Consider the following 15,120-nt stretch of genomic DNA (forward strand, 5'->3'; position numbering starts at 1 on the left):
ATGTTTAGGCAGTTCATTGGCGGGGGAACGAGTATAGGAGCTAGTTTGAGGCCATGATGAAGAGTATTGTTTGTCTACAACTGGTTATCTTAAAGATATGCGTTTGAAATCTTGAATAATATTTCTGCTGGAATTCTAACATACAAGAAACAAAACGGACATTATAGTTAAAACCCATCTGAAAGCTAGGACGCTAACTCAAGGACTAAAGCGTAAGGTAGACATCAGAAGATAGTAGAATACTCGTACAGGGGCATATGAGAGCGTAGGGCTCAAGAAAAAAGAAAAGAGTAAAGCGCAAAGGGGTATGTAGACGACATTGTGAAACATAAAAAAAGAGCAATTAATCCCTCCCCATGAGTAACATAAGAGCAGCCTTACCAATCTCCGGTTGGGCGAAAGCAAGGTAAACTCCATCATCACCGATGAAAAAAATAGCAATATCCGAGTATGCGAAACTGTCAGCAAAGAACATAATATGCAGATCGTCCACGCTATGCGATGTACCATGGAATTGAATGTGTATTTGGGGAGAGGGAGATGATGATGTGTCTAATAAATCATTGAATGATCAGGGATAATGGTGTGAGCATGTGTGTGATTGTGTTGCAAGAGCCGGCTACCCTTAGGTGATCAGCCGTTTATTGTGGCTAGCTTATGTGCTGGTCTAGGCATCTGATGCTTCCTCGTCAACAGGAGGTTTGGGATCGTCGTTAATTTCTTCGCCATTTTGATCAACCACTATTCGCTGGCCAAGTTTATGAGGGGGCGTGCCATCACGGTATGCACCGAAATCAAGGACCTGTATCAACTCGTTAGTCATTAGATAAAATTTTAGGGTGAAATGTTGCTATTGTCGGACCTCAATATATGTAAGACGATTCCGCTGCACTGCTGCAACGCATCGTCTATCGTTAAACCTGACCTGCCAGACGCCGCTGAGATCAGTGAGAAGGTCCTTCAAACACTCCCCAGTTCTCACGTTCCACATTTTCAGTGTCCTGTCAGAGCCGGAAATAACTTTCTGGGAATCGTGCTGGAAGCAAGTTATGGCATTCGTATGTGCGGTTAACGTGTTCTTACACTGGCCATTTTCAGGGTCCCAAATTCGAAGGGTATAGTCTGCTGCGGCCGAGACGAGACGCCCGGCATTCAAGTCGAGAAGCCCAACAAGAGACGTGTGCCCTTCCAGGTTATAGAGAACGGCCCCGGTGTCAAGAGACCAAATTTTAACCATATGATCCATCGAGCCGCTGATACAGCGGTTTCTCTGATGATCTAGAACTACACTGTAGACTTTGAAACTATGGCCTTGTAGGCAATGAACAGCCTCACCTGTGGATATTTTCCAAACCCTAACTGTGCAGTCATAACTTCCACTAACGAGGGTATCGCCATGTGCAGCAATGGCCCGGACTGAATGTGTGTGCCCTACCATCACTCTAATGAAGTAAGGGCAAGCACCATCATCCTGCGCAGGCCCAGCCTGAAAATACGTTGGATCATCGGGTTTTGGGAGTCTCCAAACTCGAAGGGTGGAGTCGCGTGACCCGGTGATAATCAACGGTTCCTTGGGCATCATCTCTGGGGTGCCATCCGGAAGCGTTCCAACCTCAACAGGTAATAGAATTTGCAAGCACCTGACTGTAGATGTATGCCCATGGAAAATTTGTGTGCATTTTGCTGCCTTGATATCCCAGACTCGAACGGACCTATCTGTCGAACCTGAAACAAGAGTGTTACCATAATATTCTAATGCCCAGACACCACCCTCATGTCCCTGGAGTGTTGATTGTAGAGCCCCAGTCTTGGTGTTATACACGTTGATGTTTGTGTCGTCACTTCCAGTCAAGATTTTATCTGTATCAAACTGCAAACAGGTAACGACATGGCGATCGTGGGCGCGAAATGCGAGGTGTAACGGTTTAGCATCTTCTCGCATCCAGTTATGCTTTATGGAATAATGCCTTTGATAAAGAGTCTTATAGAGATGTAGACTCTTCAAGGAAGGCAACCCAAAATCGGGGTACGGCAGAGCCATAGCGGCTGCATTAGCAGCAATGAACGGGTTCTCACTTGCAGTAAGTTGTTGCTGCAACCATGGAGTGGCCTTATCATCCACTGGTGATGGGAGAACTGTTTCTGCACGTTTGGTAGCTCTTCTACCGTTCAAATGGGTCGTGGCCTTGCGCTTCAGTCGGCGAGGTGATGGAGAAAACGGCGTTGGGAGAGTTGCTAGCTTGGAGTCTGTCACATCAGGATTCCATGCACTTGACGAGGAATATTCACTATCAGACGACTTGAAAGATTGGGCACGGAGGTCCTTTTCGCCATCACTAGGTGACATAGAAAACTGCCATCCCCAGCCTTGTTCGATAGCTTGCTGTAATTCCCCAGCGGGGAGGACAAACCCATCAGCAACGAAGTGTGCCTTCCATGTCTTTTCGTCGGAATTGATGATATGCCTCCATTTTCGGCAGACCTGAGAGGCACGACACATTGATTTCACATCAAGATATTTCACAATATTTAGACCAAGCTCTAATGGTAGGTTAGATAGGAAGTCGCATTTTAACGCGGGGTTGACAACATTTGCGACAAGGTGAAGTGTCGATTTCGGGCATCTGCGGAGAAACTGATACATCATGTATGACTTGAGTTCATCCGGTATCGATTCGAAGGAACTTAACATGTTAGGCATATCCAGCAATGACGAATTGGGCGACAATGGCACTCGACCCCTAGCAGCAATCCTCTTGCTGTAGTCCATTATCTTCTTAGCCTTTTTCGCGCGACTTCCTCTACTACTAGGTTTCGGCAGCTCGTCTAGGCTAGAATCTGCATCCCTATCTTCTATGGAGTCTGAGGCTTCTTCCAATTGTTGCGCATTCATAAGGGCTATTGGCGAGAGGCTGGGGCTTGGCAGACACATATTTTGTGAATTGGAGGGCTCTAATCCAAGTAACGTTTGTTTGTTACGTCGCGATTTCATCTGTAACTTCATTTTCGTAGTCTTTCGTAAGTTGCAATCCGTTGAATCGTTATTTGGCTGTGTATTTCCAGAGCGACCCGCGGCCTGGGCAGTAGTCATATTATTCTGTTTCTCCAGAAGTGGAGATCTTTCTAAACCATCTCCACAGCTATCTCCATTGCTCTCCTTATCTGAAGGTACCAGAGGGCTGACTATTCCAGAAACATTTGGCTGCTGACGGTCGACACTAGGCGGCTCTTCTGGGTATTGCTTTCCTAGCATTGAGCGGGCTCGTTGATTTCGTTTACCCTTATTACAAAGTAAGAAGCCTGTATTTTCTGTTTCTGGGGTTGCTAGGCCTACATCTCGCTGGGGTAATTCATAGCGTCGTGGTAAAGCCGGTTGTACAGGGCCGGCTTGTTGTGCTTGTTCTTCAGAGGTAGAATGGGTGGTTGAGTGTGGCTGTTTGGTAGAATTAGAGGTAGGGCGTGACTGCGGAAAAGGAGGTCGTGGCTGTATGTCTGATGATCTCGAGGGTTGACTTCGAACTAGAAGTTTAGAATTCGTGGCACCTGTTGGGTTGTTTTCTGGTGAATTGCGAAGCATTGAATGAATTGCTCCAGACGATCTCAAAGTTTCCTGCTGCTCGTTGAACTATTTGGACACGTCAGTAGCCGTAGTATTATTTTTACTTTTACCTACTAGAGGCTCGATAAGACTTACTTTACTCAGGATGCCAGAAACATCGTCGGCTTCTCGAAAAATAACCGATTTTCCATTTAGGATAAAGCGGATATCTCGAAGCGGTGCTGGGGTCGGCATGGAAGCTAGGGGATAGACCTTTGGGTCCAGCTGTCCAGCAAACCGAGGAGGTCTCATCACAAATGGCGGAAACTTGGTCGTCGTAGTCGTCGTGGTCGTCACGACGGTTGTCTGGGTGGCCGGAGCAAACGAAAACTGGCCTATAGTACCACTTGAAGATACACAGTCGTCTGACTTATGAGCTGCATCTTCTTCTGATACCGCGTTGAAACTGGACGAGACGGTAGGATCCTGTAACGATTCGGCATCGTTTGTTGGCGGGTTGGCGGGTTTCCGCGTGGTTTTCCCAGAGAGTGGAGACATGCTGGTCGTTATCGAGTTGTGCATCTTGTAGTCGTCGTTGCAGGCGAGATTGAGATATATGGAAAAAAAAAAAAATTCTTTTCTTTTTCTTTTTTTCGTCTTTTTCGATTTTCCCCCCTTCTCTTTTCTTATTTTATTGATTCGTGGCACACCCAGAAAGTGGTAGATAATAATAAGAACAAAGAAGGGTGGATGTTGCGGCTAGGGAAAGGGAGAACCCTTTTCAATCAGTCTGAGGCGACGGCAACATCCGGTCTTTGAATCTTTTTCATCAGATCATATCTAGCAGTAAGCCAAGTCAAACTATCACATAGGCATCACCGTAGAAGATAGATGCTGGCGCGGTCGTGTGTAAAGGAACGAGGGGGTTTGCAACACAGCAAGTCGTTTTACATCGAATCAACCTGCGCAAGATTAGCTTCCAGCAACGAGCCTCTAGACGCGAAGAAAGGTGACGTACCGTGGATGGCCAACGACGACAGACATGCAAGCAGCGCTGTCACCGACAAGGGAAAAACAGTCGCGAAGTATCAACGGCAGGCCGAGAATATAGATGGTGAGGGGAGAAGCGAGCGAAGAAGGAGAAAGCGGCGAGACTTTTGTCTCGGTCGTGGCTGGCAGAAAAAAAGAAGCGCGGTGAGAGGACCCCAAACCGGTTTAGCGCGTCCCGGGCCAAACTTCCCCCATATATATTATAGAGCTAGACTTGCCCCGAGAAGTACACAGAAAGGGGTGAAAGGGAGATAGCTGGGAGATGTGAGACTTCGCAGACCGGATGAAGCCGTGAATATAGGGGATGTCTCTTCTCATCTCATCTCTCTCTCTCTCTATGGAGTAAATATGCCGACCGCTAACTACTCTCCAGCGTGGCAAGGCGTCCTCGGGGCGATATTTGTTGTGGGTTTTGCCTTGCTTCACGTGCAGCAAGGGAGGATACTGTTCTTCCCATAGCAAAATAAAAAGACGAAGGAGGACCAATCATCGAGTATCTGGCAGCCTCTTCTTCTGCATGGTCAATACCTCTAGGACAAGTTTGATGTTTTCTTCTCCCAGCAGCCCAATACTATCATCTCAGGCATACACCCCACACCCTTATTGTTGAGTTGAATTGTTTTTGCATCTTTGTGTTTTGTTTTGCTGAATTGCAAGGCCCATGTTGAGCAATTGGCGGCTGCATACAGACTGTTGGCCATTCGAGTGGAGACGGCCTTCCTGCGCCAGGTTCTCCAGTCCGTTTAATCTTCATCTTTCCAATACAAGAAAGCCGCGTAGCTAGCGAATCTCTGGCCAGTCTAGCATAGACGTGGAAGTATAAAGTATATGGAAGTGTGAAACCTGCCCGGTGTATTTTATATCCTTCATCTCCTTTCCTTGGGTGATTCTTTATTTAATTCCAGTGATGGCCGGGAGGCCATTCAGCTATTCACTGTTCTTTGAATTGAGTTGTGTTTCTGCATTGAGATTTATATACCCCGGTCATCAAACAAGGATTGAATATTGTTCAGCCTGCTTCTAGTTAGTTTATATCCACGACCACCATGATTTCCTCAGGCTCCGTACCTATAATGCATGGTAAAACCCATGTACAGGCTATTATGAGCCTCTCTAACATCTGTGAATACACGATGTTCGATGTCGATGTCAAGACCTTTAATTCACTATGTAGGAGCGTCGCTTATGAGGTCGAAGTTGAATTTGCCATATTGGGAATTCACATGACACGCCCGATTGGGATATTTTTACTCTCTACTTCGACGTGAATTTTCTTTCCCTGAAACCGCCATAAGCTCATGTTCACTGGCTTCAGGCTTTCGGCAACCATGGCTCAGATCTGTACAAGGCCGGCTCGTCAGGCCGCAGCAGCAACCACGACGGAATCCGTGGCTCCAGTTTCTGCACTGAACAAGACACAGGACCAACACGTTTCTACTGGTTCAAATACCCAAACTATTCCTAAGCCACTTGCGCTTCGTCAATCGCAGACTCTTAGGCAGAAACAGAGTCTTGCGTTTGCGCAGATTATGCTACACGCTTCAGTAGGTCATCCTTGGTCAACGGAAACCTTCCAGCTTTTTAGCTAATTGAATGGCATAAGTTTGGAACGCTTTTCTATCTCAGGTATGCCCTCACCCTGGTCAAACTGTAAGCGTATCGCTAAATTTTATACTCTTCAGAGAATTCTTACCATTGTCATGTTTCGGAGAACGTGATCTTCTTAACCTAAAGAATCCGAATTCAAACATCTCTTACAGCGATTTCGTCGACGGCTGTTCCAACCCTGTAGTCGAACCTAGCAAGCGTGGACAGCCACTGAAGATTATCCTACGAGACCGCAATGTAAAAGCTGATAGTGTTTTGAATCTACTCGTTAGCTTTACCTCCCTTTCCTCCTCTTTTGAATTTATTATAACTTACCTTATCTAGGAGTACGGGATCTTTGACGCTCTGGAAAGAAACGTCCTTGAAGCAATTCAACTTACAGTATTTGTTGATAAGCAAAACCCTTCACATGTTCTAGAAAGCTATACGTTTTCTTTCAACTACACAGAGGGTGTTCAAGCGCTCAAGCGAGGGCTAGAAGCAGTCTCTCTCGAAACCACTGTGCACTCGACAGAAGTAAAAACCTTCCGAACGGCAAAGCAGGGGTTAGAGATGATAATTCGTCGGCTTATAACCTTAAGCACTTTCCTGCCTATTCTGCCAAGTAAGGATGAGAACTAAATCACAGATACCCTCCAACCCATGCATTCACACTAATCAATCAATAGATAAGCGATTCCTGGAAATACACCTGTTCTATACCGACAATTGCCCTCGACAATATGAACCTCAAGGGTTCAAGCCTACAGCTCACAGCGACATACTGTATCCCAGAGACGACGTGTGGAAAAAAGAAACGCAATCATGTGGTGTCATGGACTCTGGCTGTCACAGGTTAATAGCTTTTTTCATTAGGTGCGATTAGTATTTTATTACTAACATATGTGTGCGTAGGGTTGGGCTTAAGGTCACCTCTCTTAAATGTTCCCATGAAGACGACAATGATGAGGCAGTTGGGAGGCAGATTCCACCCACTCTTGAGTATTCAGAAAGAGCGGAACGTGGGAACGAGGTTGGGATAGAGAGTGAAGAGCCTTCTTCTCAGACCGTAGCCCAAGTCCAAGGCGAGAAGAGCTCACAGGAATCAACACAAGTGCAAGAATCGACGCAAGCACGTCAAGATGCTATCACTAAAAACATGCTACAAAAAATGGCCAGTATATAAACTGAATCATATACGATGACTGAAATTACTGACACTACATAAACCGACAGCTTGAGATACCGACCCCTGATAGTGAACTGATACCAACTCAGGTGGATTGTTACTTGAATTCAAACCCGTTAAAGGCGGGCTCAGGTGCTAAGCCGTGCCTCAGTCAGAAGCAGACATCAAGGATAAAGGGAAGAGTCAATCTTTCACAGCTAACTCAAGATGCTACTGGCCAGGGCCTCCGAGCTGGGAGCGGCAAAGTTGATTGCCAATGCGGATGGCACGAGCCAGAACCAGACATGGTATGGGTTCCACAAACTACTACTATCGAATGGATTTTTCATCCCTTCTAACCTATACCAAACAGCTCGAATGTGATTTCTGCCATACACGGCAACATCTAACCTGTTATGGGTTCTTACACCCTAATGACGAGAAGATTTCTGCTACACATGCATGTTATAAATGCCTTCTGGGATCGGATGAAAGCAAAGTTTTCAGGCAAATCGAAACTCTTGTCTTGCTTCGACAGGCACTCAAAATAATTATAGAAGATGGCTACCCTCTTCGAATTAGAGATTTTGCTCAGAGCCTGCGTATGCTTTCCGTATCTGCCCCAATATATATACTACCTGCTTATAACTGGATAGACTGCAGTGGAAATGAGGTTGTGCAGATTACAGATCTACTTAGAAAGAATGGTTTCCTCCAAGCAACCCCTGGGTCAAAATCGAGGGGTTTTGCGGAGAAAGGCCTCCCGAAGTTCCGTGTTCCAGATTCGGAAGAGACCAGGCAGCGACTGAGGAATGAAATATTCAACCCCCTCGCAAAAATATCGCATCATGTAAGCCTCATGCTCATGCTTCTGGGTAATGCAATAATAATACTAACAATGAAATGCTTCGCATAGTATATAATACCATCTACTCCTGATGCTCAGAATAAAATTTCCGCAGTAGAGTCCTCGATGCAACATGTGAGTGCATATTCAGGAAGGAAAGAAAGTAACAACACTGATTTACGGCATACAAAGCCGGTGAATACCCATACCGTGCCGAACTCAGAGCCGATTGTCATTAGTGAAGATGAGGATGACGGCATAAATCCATCTCCTACGACTCCTTCCATGAACAGCCAAGCTACATCAAAAGGTCAACGCGGGGACAGAGTTGAGCGTGATAACACTGCTACCACTAGCCCTCCATCATCCCCTCCACATTCTCAATTCCCACTAGCGCCTGGTGCCCAAGAGGAGCTTAGAAGAGGTCTGAGGAACGGTGGGGAAAGGAGCCATCCTCCAGTATATGCTAACACGCAGTTTGAACATGTGGTCGAGCCAGCAAAGGAGCAACCGTTCAAGCGACGTAAACTTAGCAATGTGGCCTATCCCATTGACATCGGCGACTCAACTGGTGAAGAAAGCTGCTGAGGTGAATATTATTACTGATAACATGGTCAGCTGGTTCTTTTCTCGTGTTTCTGCTGTATTATTTATCTGCTGGTGCTTTGACACTCTTTTCCTACCCCGACGAAGTAACGTGGATGTACCCCATATGCTTATTATGTTCTGCTCATATTTCGCATTGCGAGGAATTTCTCATAGCGTATCGGCTACCTTGAAGACATTTATATCGGTCAGTCAGTTAGCATCTAGAACGAGATTTAACCACAGACACCCCAACGATGATCTCCCATCTATTGAACTCTCGCTTAACTGATCTGCTCTCCATCATTATCCCTCTTACAGCCTCATTCGCTCTCTCTTGTTCGCCACTGTCAAAACCGCAAATGAGCGTAAAAGCGCTTTGGCCTCAATTCGGCCTGGAGTCTTCCAATACGAGATTTATATATGTTCTCTTAGAGGCAATAAAGTATAAAACTATTTCAATGTGGAGGATATCCTTTTCTTTTCTTTTTTGAAAACGAAAGATCAATTCTCCATGGTTCGTCGCTTGCAAAGCGCTTCATACTATGTAAATCCGTAGTGACGACGACGCCGCCACCTCGCCACGGAATAATAAATAAGGATGATAAGGAAGAAAAAGCGAAGGGGAAAGATGAATAGAAATGGAGGTGTGATGATAATCTTCATTCGTTTCAAAATTAGGCACCCAGATATTATATTACTACGATCACCGTTAACTATATAGTAAGATATGGAGATTTAGTTATATGGTTAAGTTACAGATATAAAAATAAGTTAATAACCATGTCAAATTAAGCTTCTTTGACGGTGACCTCGATCAGATATACCCCAAACATCCTTACTATGTAATGGGCGATCGTATTAACGATATAAGCTGGGTTAGCATAGTCTTGTCTCATCGATATATGTACCAAGATGGTTTGTGCTAATAGTACCAGCGAATTATATACAGGGTTTCTGTCCAGCGCCCTCCACAAACAAATGTGCTCCTGAATTACCGACATGGTTGAGGATGTCAAGGGATACAAGTTTCTCCCGTTGGCTTGCAGAAGTGACAGGAGATGGTGCTGATGATCTGAAGTACGAAGTTGAGTGTACATATATGGAGTACTTCGTATGGGGCGTTGATTCCAGGATATGCAAGAGTACCTCGTACGAGGTAGTTACAGGATAAGGGGATATTCGCTCTTCGTGCTAGCTATTACTATGTAATGCTGAATGAACTGACCATCCCTTTTGTGGCGATGGGGATAATCATCTTTCCGAGTGCCACAGAGGCGCAGAGACAGCGAGACACGGAAGATTGGTCTTGTTCAACCTCTGGACCTGTCGTTAAATTTAAGAGTAGCCCAGTGTTTCAACCTCCCGTAGTCAGAGGCAATCGTCGAAGCGTTGCACAAGCTAGATACATGTACTATAGTATACATCGTGGTACGGGGTATAAACATGTACACAATTCCCAAGGAAAGGGGAAGATCACTAGTACACTCGGCCGGAATCGCCTTTAAATCAGACAGATCCTAGCAAATCTCGCGAATCGATTTCAATTATGGGTCGGGGATTAGTGTGTATATATCTCTGCTATTTTATCGTTGAAGATGGAAAATGCATATGCCCAGCCGTTAGAGGGATAATATATCCCAGCAAGCAAGGATCCATATATAATTATATCTGCGTACAATTATACGCTTCTGCCCCTTCCCCTGAACGTTGTTGAAATTCTTAACGCCTGCGCATGTCTTTTTCAGTCCTAGCTCTTGCGGCTCTCCCGTGCGTGGTTGGCTAAAGCGGTGCCCAGGGCTTTTTTGGTTTTGATATATCCGTGGCCTCGTCAATCACGTCTCAGCCATCTGGCAACCTGGTTGATATTCGTGGCCCTCTCTCCATAACACATCTCTGAGCCCAGCGTAGGCGAGGACCTGCTGCCAACGGGAAAGGTTCCCGTCTCGTAAACATTGACCTACCCCTGGTCTTTCGGGGCCGCTCTTCCAGTCGATTGCGTTTCAGGCTTCCATTTTCCCTTGCATACGGTAGGCCCGTTTAATTAATCCTAGACCAACCAGCACCGGTACGGAGCATATTTCTCCACAAGGCCGAGCAGGAGGAGCTCCAGCAGGGGGTCGCTTTAGACATCAGAAGCATAACCATGATGTAATGGCCAGATCCCATCTCCTCCCAAGCTGAGGCTGGTTTTCGGTCTTCTCGATCCGTTATGCCTGGAAGACGGTATCGTAGCACGAAATATGGTCTTAATCCCCTAGTTACCAGGCACTGTAACCGGTATCGTATCCCTTCTCCTCCCTCTCACGCATTTCTCCCAAAGCCATCAACATCCCAAAAAGTTCCCTTTTTCCCTTGCTCAGTCTTTAATTTTGCGTGACGATCTCACCGGCGCTATTTTGGCGCAGTGCAGCGTGGAAGCTAACGAAAGACGAACCCTGTACATAGTACATATAAGGCCCCTCCCGAAAACGAGCCCAAGAAAAAGGGCCAAACGGCGGCAAGAAAGATAAATATTTTTGGAGCTGGAGAAAGGAGAGTCAGCCATGCGAGCTTTTTCTTTTTCTTTTTCTCTTATGTTTCCTGGACAAGCCCTCTCTCTCCTTGCTTTTTTTCTATAACTTCCCGTACGGAGTACATACCTATCTCTCTCTCTTTTCTTCTTCCTCCTTCGTCTCTCTCCCTCTCCCACTCCTTTGTCGGCTCCAAGCGAATTTCCCTTCGAGAACGCCTTGGACGCGTCTGCGGGCCGATGTTATATCGCGTTTTAACCGTGGTTCAGCCTGGGGGGATGGTGGTCTTTTCGATAACTAGCCCGCAAACCGCCTAACAAATACAATAAACACCACAAGACACCATCCCCAAAAAAAAAAAAAAAAAAAAAAAAAAAAAAAAAAAGGGAGGAGAGGGATAAGAAAAAGAAAAGAAGTCTTTCAATAGCAACTATCTTCGTGTCACTATTCCCTCTCGCATGGTTGGCGGGATCTGCGACTTCGCGCTGTTCTGGAAGCACAAAGAGGTCTCGAATGCTGGCATAAACCCGCGCCCTGCCAGATAATTATACATATACAGACCAGTCGCTGCAGAGGACTGTCACCCAACAGATGTCTCACACAGGCAGTATGACACTGCATATTCCCCCACGAATGTCGAGTGTCTCACATCAATACCAGTACCAGCACCAGCACTACCGGCAGGAGAATTGCCCCGGGATCATCGAGCGTGCCTTTGACCCTTATGCCACCACATCGAGTCCCGGACTGGCTGCCTGGAGGGAGCACGATGGAGAAGGGTTTAAGGATACAGAGTCAGCAGGGTCAGGGACAAGACCAGGGTCAAGACCAGGACTGGTACAGCGAGCAGAGAGCTGTGCATCCGATCTTACCGGTGGCTACAGCATAAACCGGACGGGGCGTCTGGATGAAGAGAGCGACGGTGAAGTGCCAGTCAAGGAGCACAAAGTACGGCCACGTCTTTCTTCTCCTTTCCTTCGACACTCATCCAAGAAGGTACCTTTGTCAAATTCGAAACAGGAAGCTCTGCGGCCTTCCGATTCACCATCCACCTCGCGGCCCTTCAATAGATCTCAAAACTCGTCCACCACCCGGCTGTACAACACAGACACAAGCCCATCTCAGGGCCTTACCTTACGAGACTATCACGCAGTCGGCAGCCGGTCTACAACTGACCTGCCTACGGATCATGACCCAGGCTTGACCGTACAGCAGGGAAAGAAACAAAAGCATCGGCCACCCATGATTGATCTATCTAAACTCTTCCCCAGGCAGCGCAAGGTATCTGGTCCCTGTCCTCAATCCCCTGACCAGATGACCTCTCCTCCTTCCGTTCGGTCAAACGAGTCTGATGTTACTGTCTACAAGACGCACAAGTTTGACCGGGCTCAACGTGCCCTCAATCGGCTAACCAAATCACCAAACCCAAAGAGACCAAGCACAATGCAGTCGGAGTACCGGCAGAATGGCGAGTTGCTACCTGTCCAGGAGCCACTAGACAGATACCAGCCTTCTTCGCCCCTCCAGGATCTCTTTAAACACCAGAAGGACCGGAATCATCAGCCACAACATCAAGAGAAGGTGAAGGAGAAACAGGCAGAGTCTCCGGGAGAACGACTCACCAGCCAAAAGTATGAAGGCTGGAGTGACCCTAATTCTAACCGAAAGAAAGTGAGCTCGGCCTGGTTTGACGGATCTGACAGTCAACTAGGAAATGACGACGAGGGGATTCGCCCAGGGGACGAGGTCGAGATCATGTATGGACAGTTATTGTCACGAGATCAACAGCCTCGCACGAGAAACAGACGGTCAATGAGTCTGCCCTCTCGTCAACCTAGCGTACAGTCCGGGAAAATAGGCTATACTGGCCTAGGGTTGCCGAATGCCTCTCATGGCACACCGCAGAAGCCCAAGTCTTCGGCAGGACCAGTGAAGTCGGCTTCTTCAAACTCATCCAGCTCCCAGCTCACGGGCAGCACTGAGCCAGTAAGGAAGCCAACCAAGGACAAACCAAAGATACGAAAGAAGAGCAGCCGGGCAATCTTGAATTCGTCAAACCTGAACGAGTCAAGCGTGCTCTGTCTTTCCTCTTCCGAGGATGAGAGCGAGGATGAACCTTCTGGCCACACCAGGCTAAGGGACAGCATTACTACAATTGACGAGGGTTTCCAGATATGCACTGCCAAAACAGCCACAGCTACCAGTCGGCCGTCCATCAAACGAGTCCGTTCCAGCTCTAAAAAGCGAGTAGCCAGAGGCGTGGCAAGCACCACCAGATCACAAAACGGTGATAGCTCAAGGCCCTCTAGTCTTCACCCGTCAACTGCTAGTGTGACGGAGTCGAATTGCTCTAGTACCCCTACCCTCCCTGAGCGGTTGCCCGCATCGCCCCCGAAACTGCCCCGTATACAGACCCAATTCTCGCCGGTCGACAGTCAGCTCTCCCAACCAGGAAACAGAAGAAGCCGAGTAATAGCAGTAACCCGACAGGAGGAATATCTTCTGGAGTTGATAAGACGGAACAAGGGTGTCACGCCGCAACCGTTTTCTCCTGACGGTAGCGCATCAACCCACACCAGAGAATGGGCCAAGGCCGTCGCTATCCAGTTGAACCGACGAAGTAACTCCAGCTATAGCTCGGATACATCATTCTTACGACTCAGTCCTGCTCTTCCTCCAACCCCCCATCAGAAGAAGGTACCTCGATCTATACCAACCCCTACCACTGCCGGAGATGCAGCCAGTGCGCGATCAGTTCCGCAAAGTGCATTTTCGGATACCAGCTTCCATACCGGCTTACAGAGCCCTCCCCTCCCCAAAATTAGCCTGACGAATTCTACCGTCTCCTTCCCCTCGCCGCCATCCGGCCAATCCTCGCCTTTTACACCTCCTGCCATACCGCTCAAGCATCGTCGCCATTCCTCTCGCCTGTCACACGCCCCGTCAATGCCATCGGTGAGGGAAAGCCTGAGGAACAGGGCCAACACGAGTGCTTTATACGACGACAACGACGAAGTCGAAAAAGACATCCAGACGAACCCGGATCTCCCGATATGGGCACTGGGCTGGAACAGCGATGCCACTGGCGTTGCCATCGTTCATTAACCATCTTCACCATTCCTTTATACGTTCCCTGCCTTACCTTCATTTATCAGGCAGACACACCTTTTTTTCCCTTCTCACTTTACAGCTAACGAGATAACGCTTGAAGCACTATCGGGAGTCTCATTCTTTCATCCCGCTCTCCTTTCTTGGGCCTCATCTAAACGCCCTCTATTATCTAATTTCTTTGTACATCATATTCTGTTCAGCATGGCGGCTTCACTTTTACTGCATCTCTACCCTCCAAGCCTGGGGTTTTCCTTGTCCGTTCCAACAACCCTTGAACATAGCGATTATCATTAAATATGTATAGATCGTTCCATATACAGTGTTGTCAAACTCCTTGCTTCGCCCAGCCGACCGTCCCTTTGTCAAGGCTGTTGTAACAGTGGATAGAAGCTTTTGCGCATCCAATGAAGCCTTAGATCGCAAGTCTATCCATCCCTACGCTTTTAGCGGTCTGCTCAGCAACAGTGACTATGCATTCACTTCGTATGCACTCCGTATACTATATTTTCCGTCTTCCTTCAACCCCCTGGGCAGCTCATAGGGAGAGACATGCATGGACTGCCAACCCATACAACCCGGAGATATCGTCCGCGCTCCCTTCATCTCGTAACCGCCAGAGTGGCGCCCCTCAGATCAAGATATACAAAGCAAGAATAAAGAGAAGAGATAGAAAGAGCCCTGCAGCGCGCAAAAAAAAATTAGCTTGCTTTTTTCTCCTTTC

At 47.3% G+C, this 15,120-nt stretch overlaps 3 protein-coding genes across 3 annotated transcripts; 2 read left to right on the forward strand and 1 right to left on the reverse strand.

The window, feature by feature from the left end:
- Window positions 1-667: 667 nt before the first annotated feature.
- Window positions 668-4,096, reverse strand: MCYG_03278 (cell division control protein 4; the record flags this gene model as incomplete). Its single annotated transcript, XM_002847726.1, has 3 exons — window positions 668-802; window positions 926-3,625; window positions 3,695-4,096. The coding sequence occupies 3 exons, from the start codon at window positions 4,094-4,096 to the stop codon at window positions 668-670; spliced, it is 3,237 nt and encodes a 1,078-aa protein (XP_002847772.1).
- Window positions 4,097-5,916: 1,820 nt separating this feature from the next.
- MCYG_03279 (conserved hypothetical protein) lies at window positions 5,917-8,778 on the forward strand (the record flags this gene model as incomplete). The annotated part of the gene is made up of 11 exons (XM_002847727.1): window positions 5,917-6,132; window positions 6,174-6,238; window positions 6,271-6,433; window positions 6,521-6,800; window positions 6,865-7,030; window positions 7,091-7,208; window positions 7,291-7,353; window positions 7,412-7,651; window positions 7,717-7,945; window positions 8,000-8,193; window positions 8,260-8,778. The coding sequence occupies 11 exons, from the start codon at window positions 5,917-5,919 to the stop codon at window positions 8,776-8,778; spliced, it is 2,253 nt and encodes a 750-aa protein (XP_002847773.1).
- Window positions 8,779-11,921: 3,143 nt separating this feature from the next.
- MCYG_03280 (conserved hypothetical protein) lies at window positions 11,922-14,393 on the forward strand (the record flags this gene model as incomplete). Its single annotated transcript, XM_002847728.1, has 1 exon — window positions 11,922-14,393. The coding sequence occupies one exon, from the start codon at window positions 11,922-11,924 to the stop codon at window positions 14,391-14,393; it is 2,472 nt and encodes an 823-aa protein (XP_002847774.1).
- Between the last annotated feature and the right edge of the window lie 727 nt (window positions 14,394-15,120).

This window comes from Microsporum canis, genomic scaffold (genome assembly GCF_000151145.1).
Source record: "Microsporum canis CBS 113480 supercont1.3 genomic scaffold, whole genome shotgun sequence".
NCBI lineage: Eukaryota > Fungi > Ascomycota > Eurotiomycetes > Onygenales > Arthrodermataceae > Microsporum > Microsporum canis.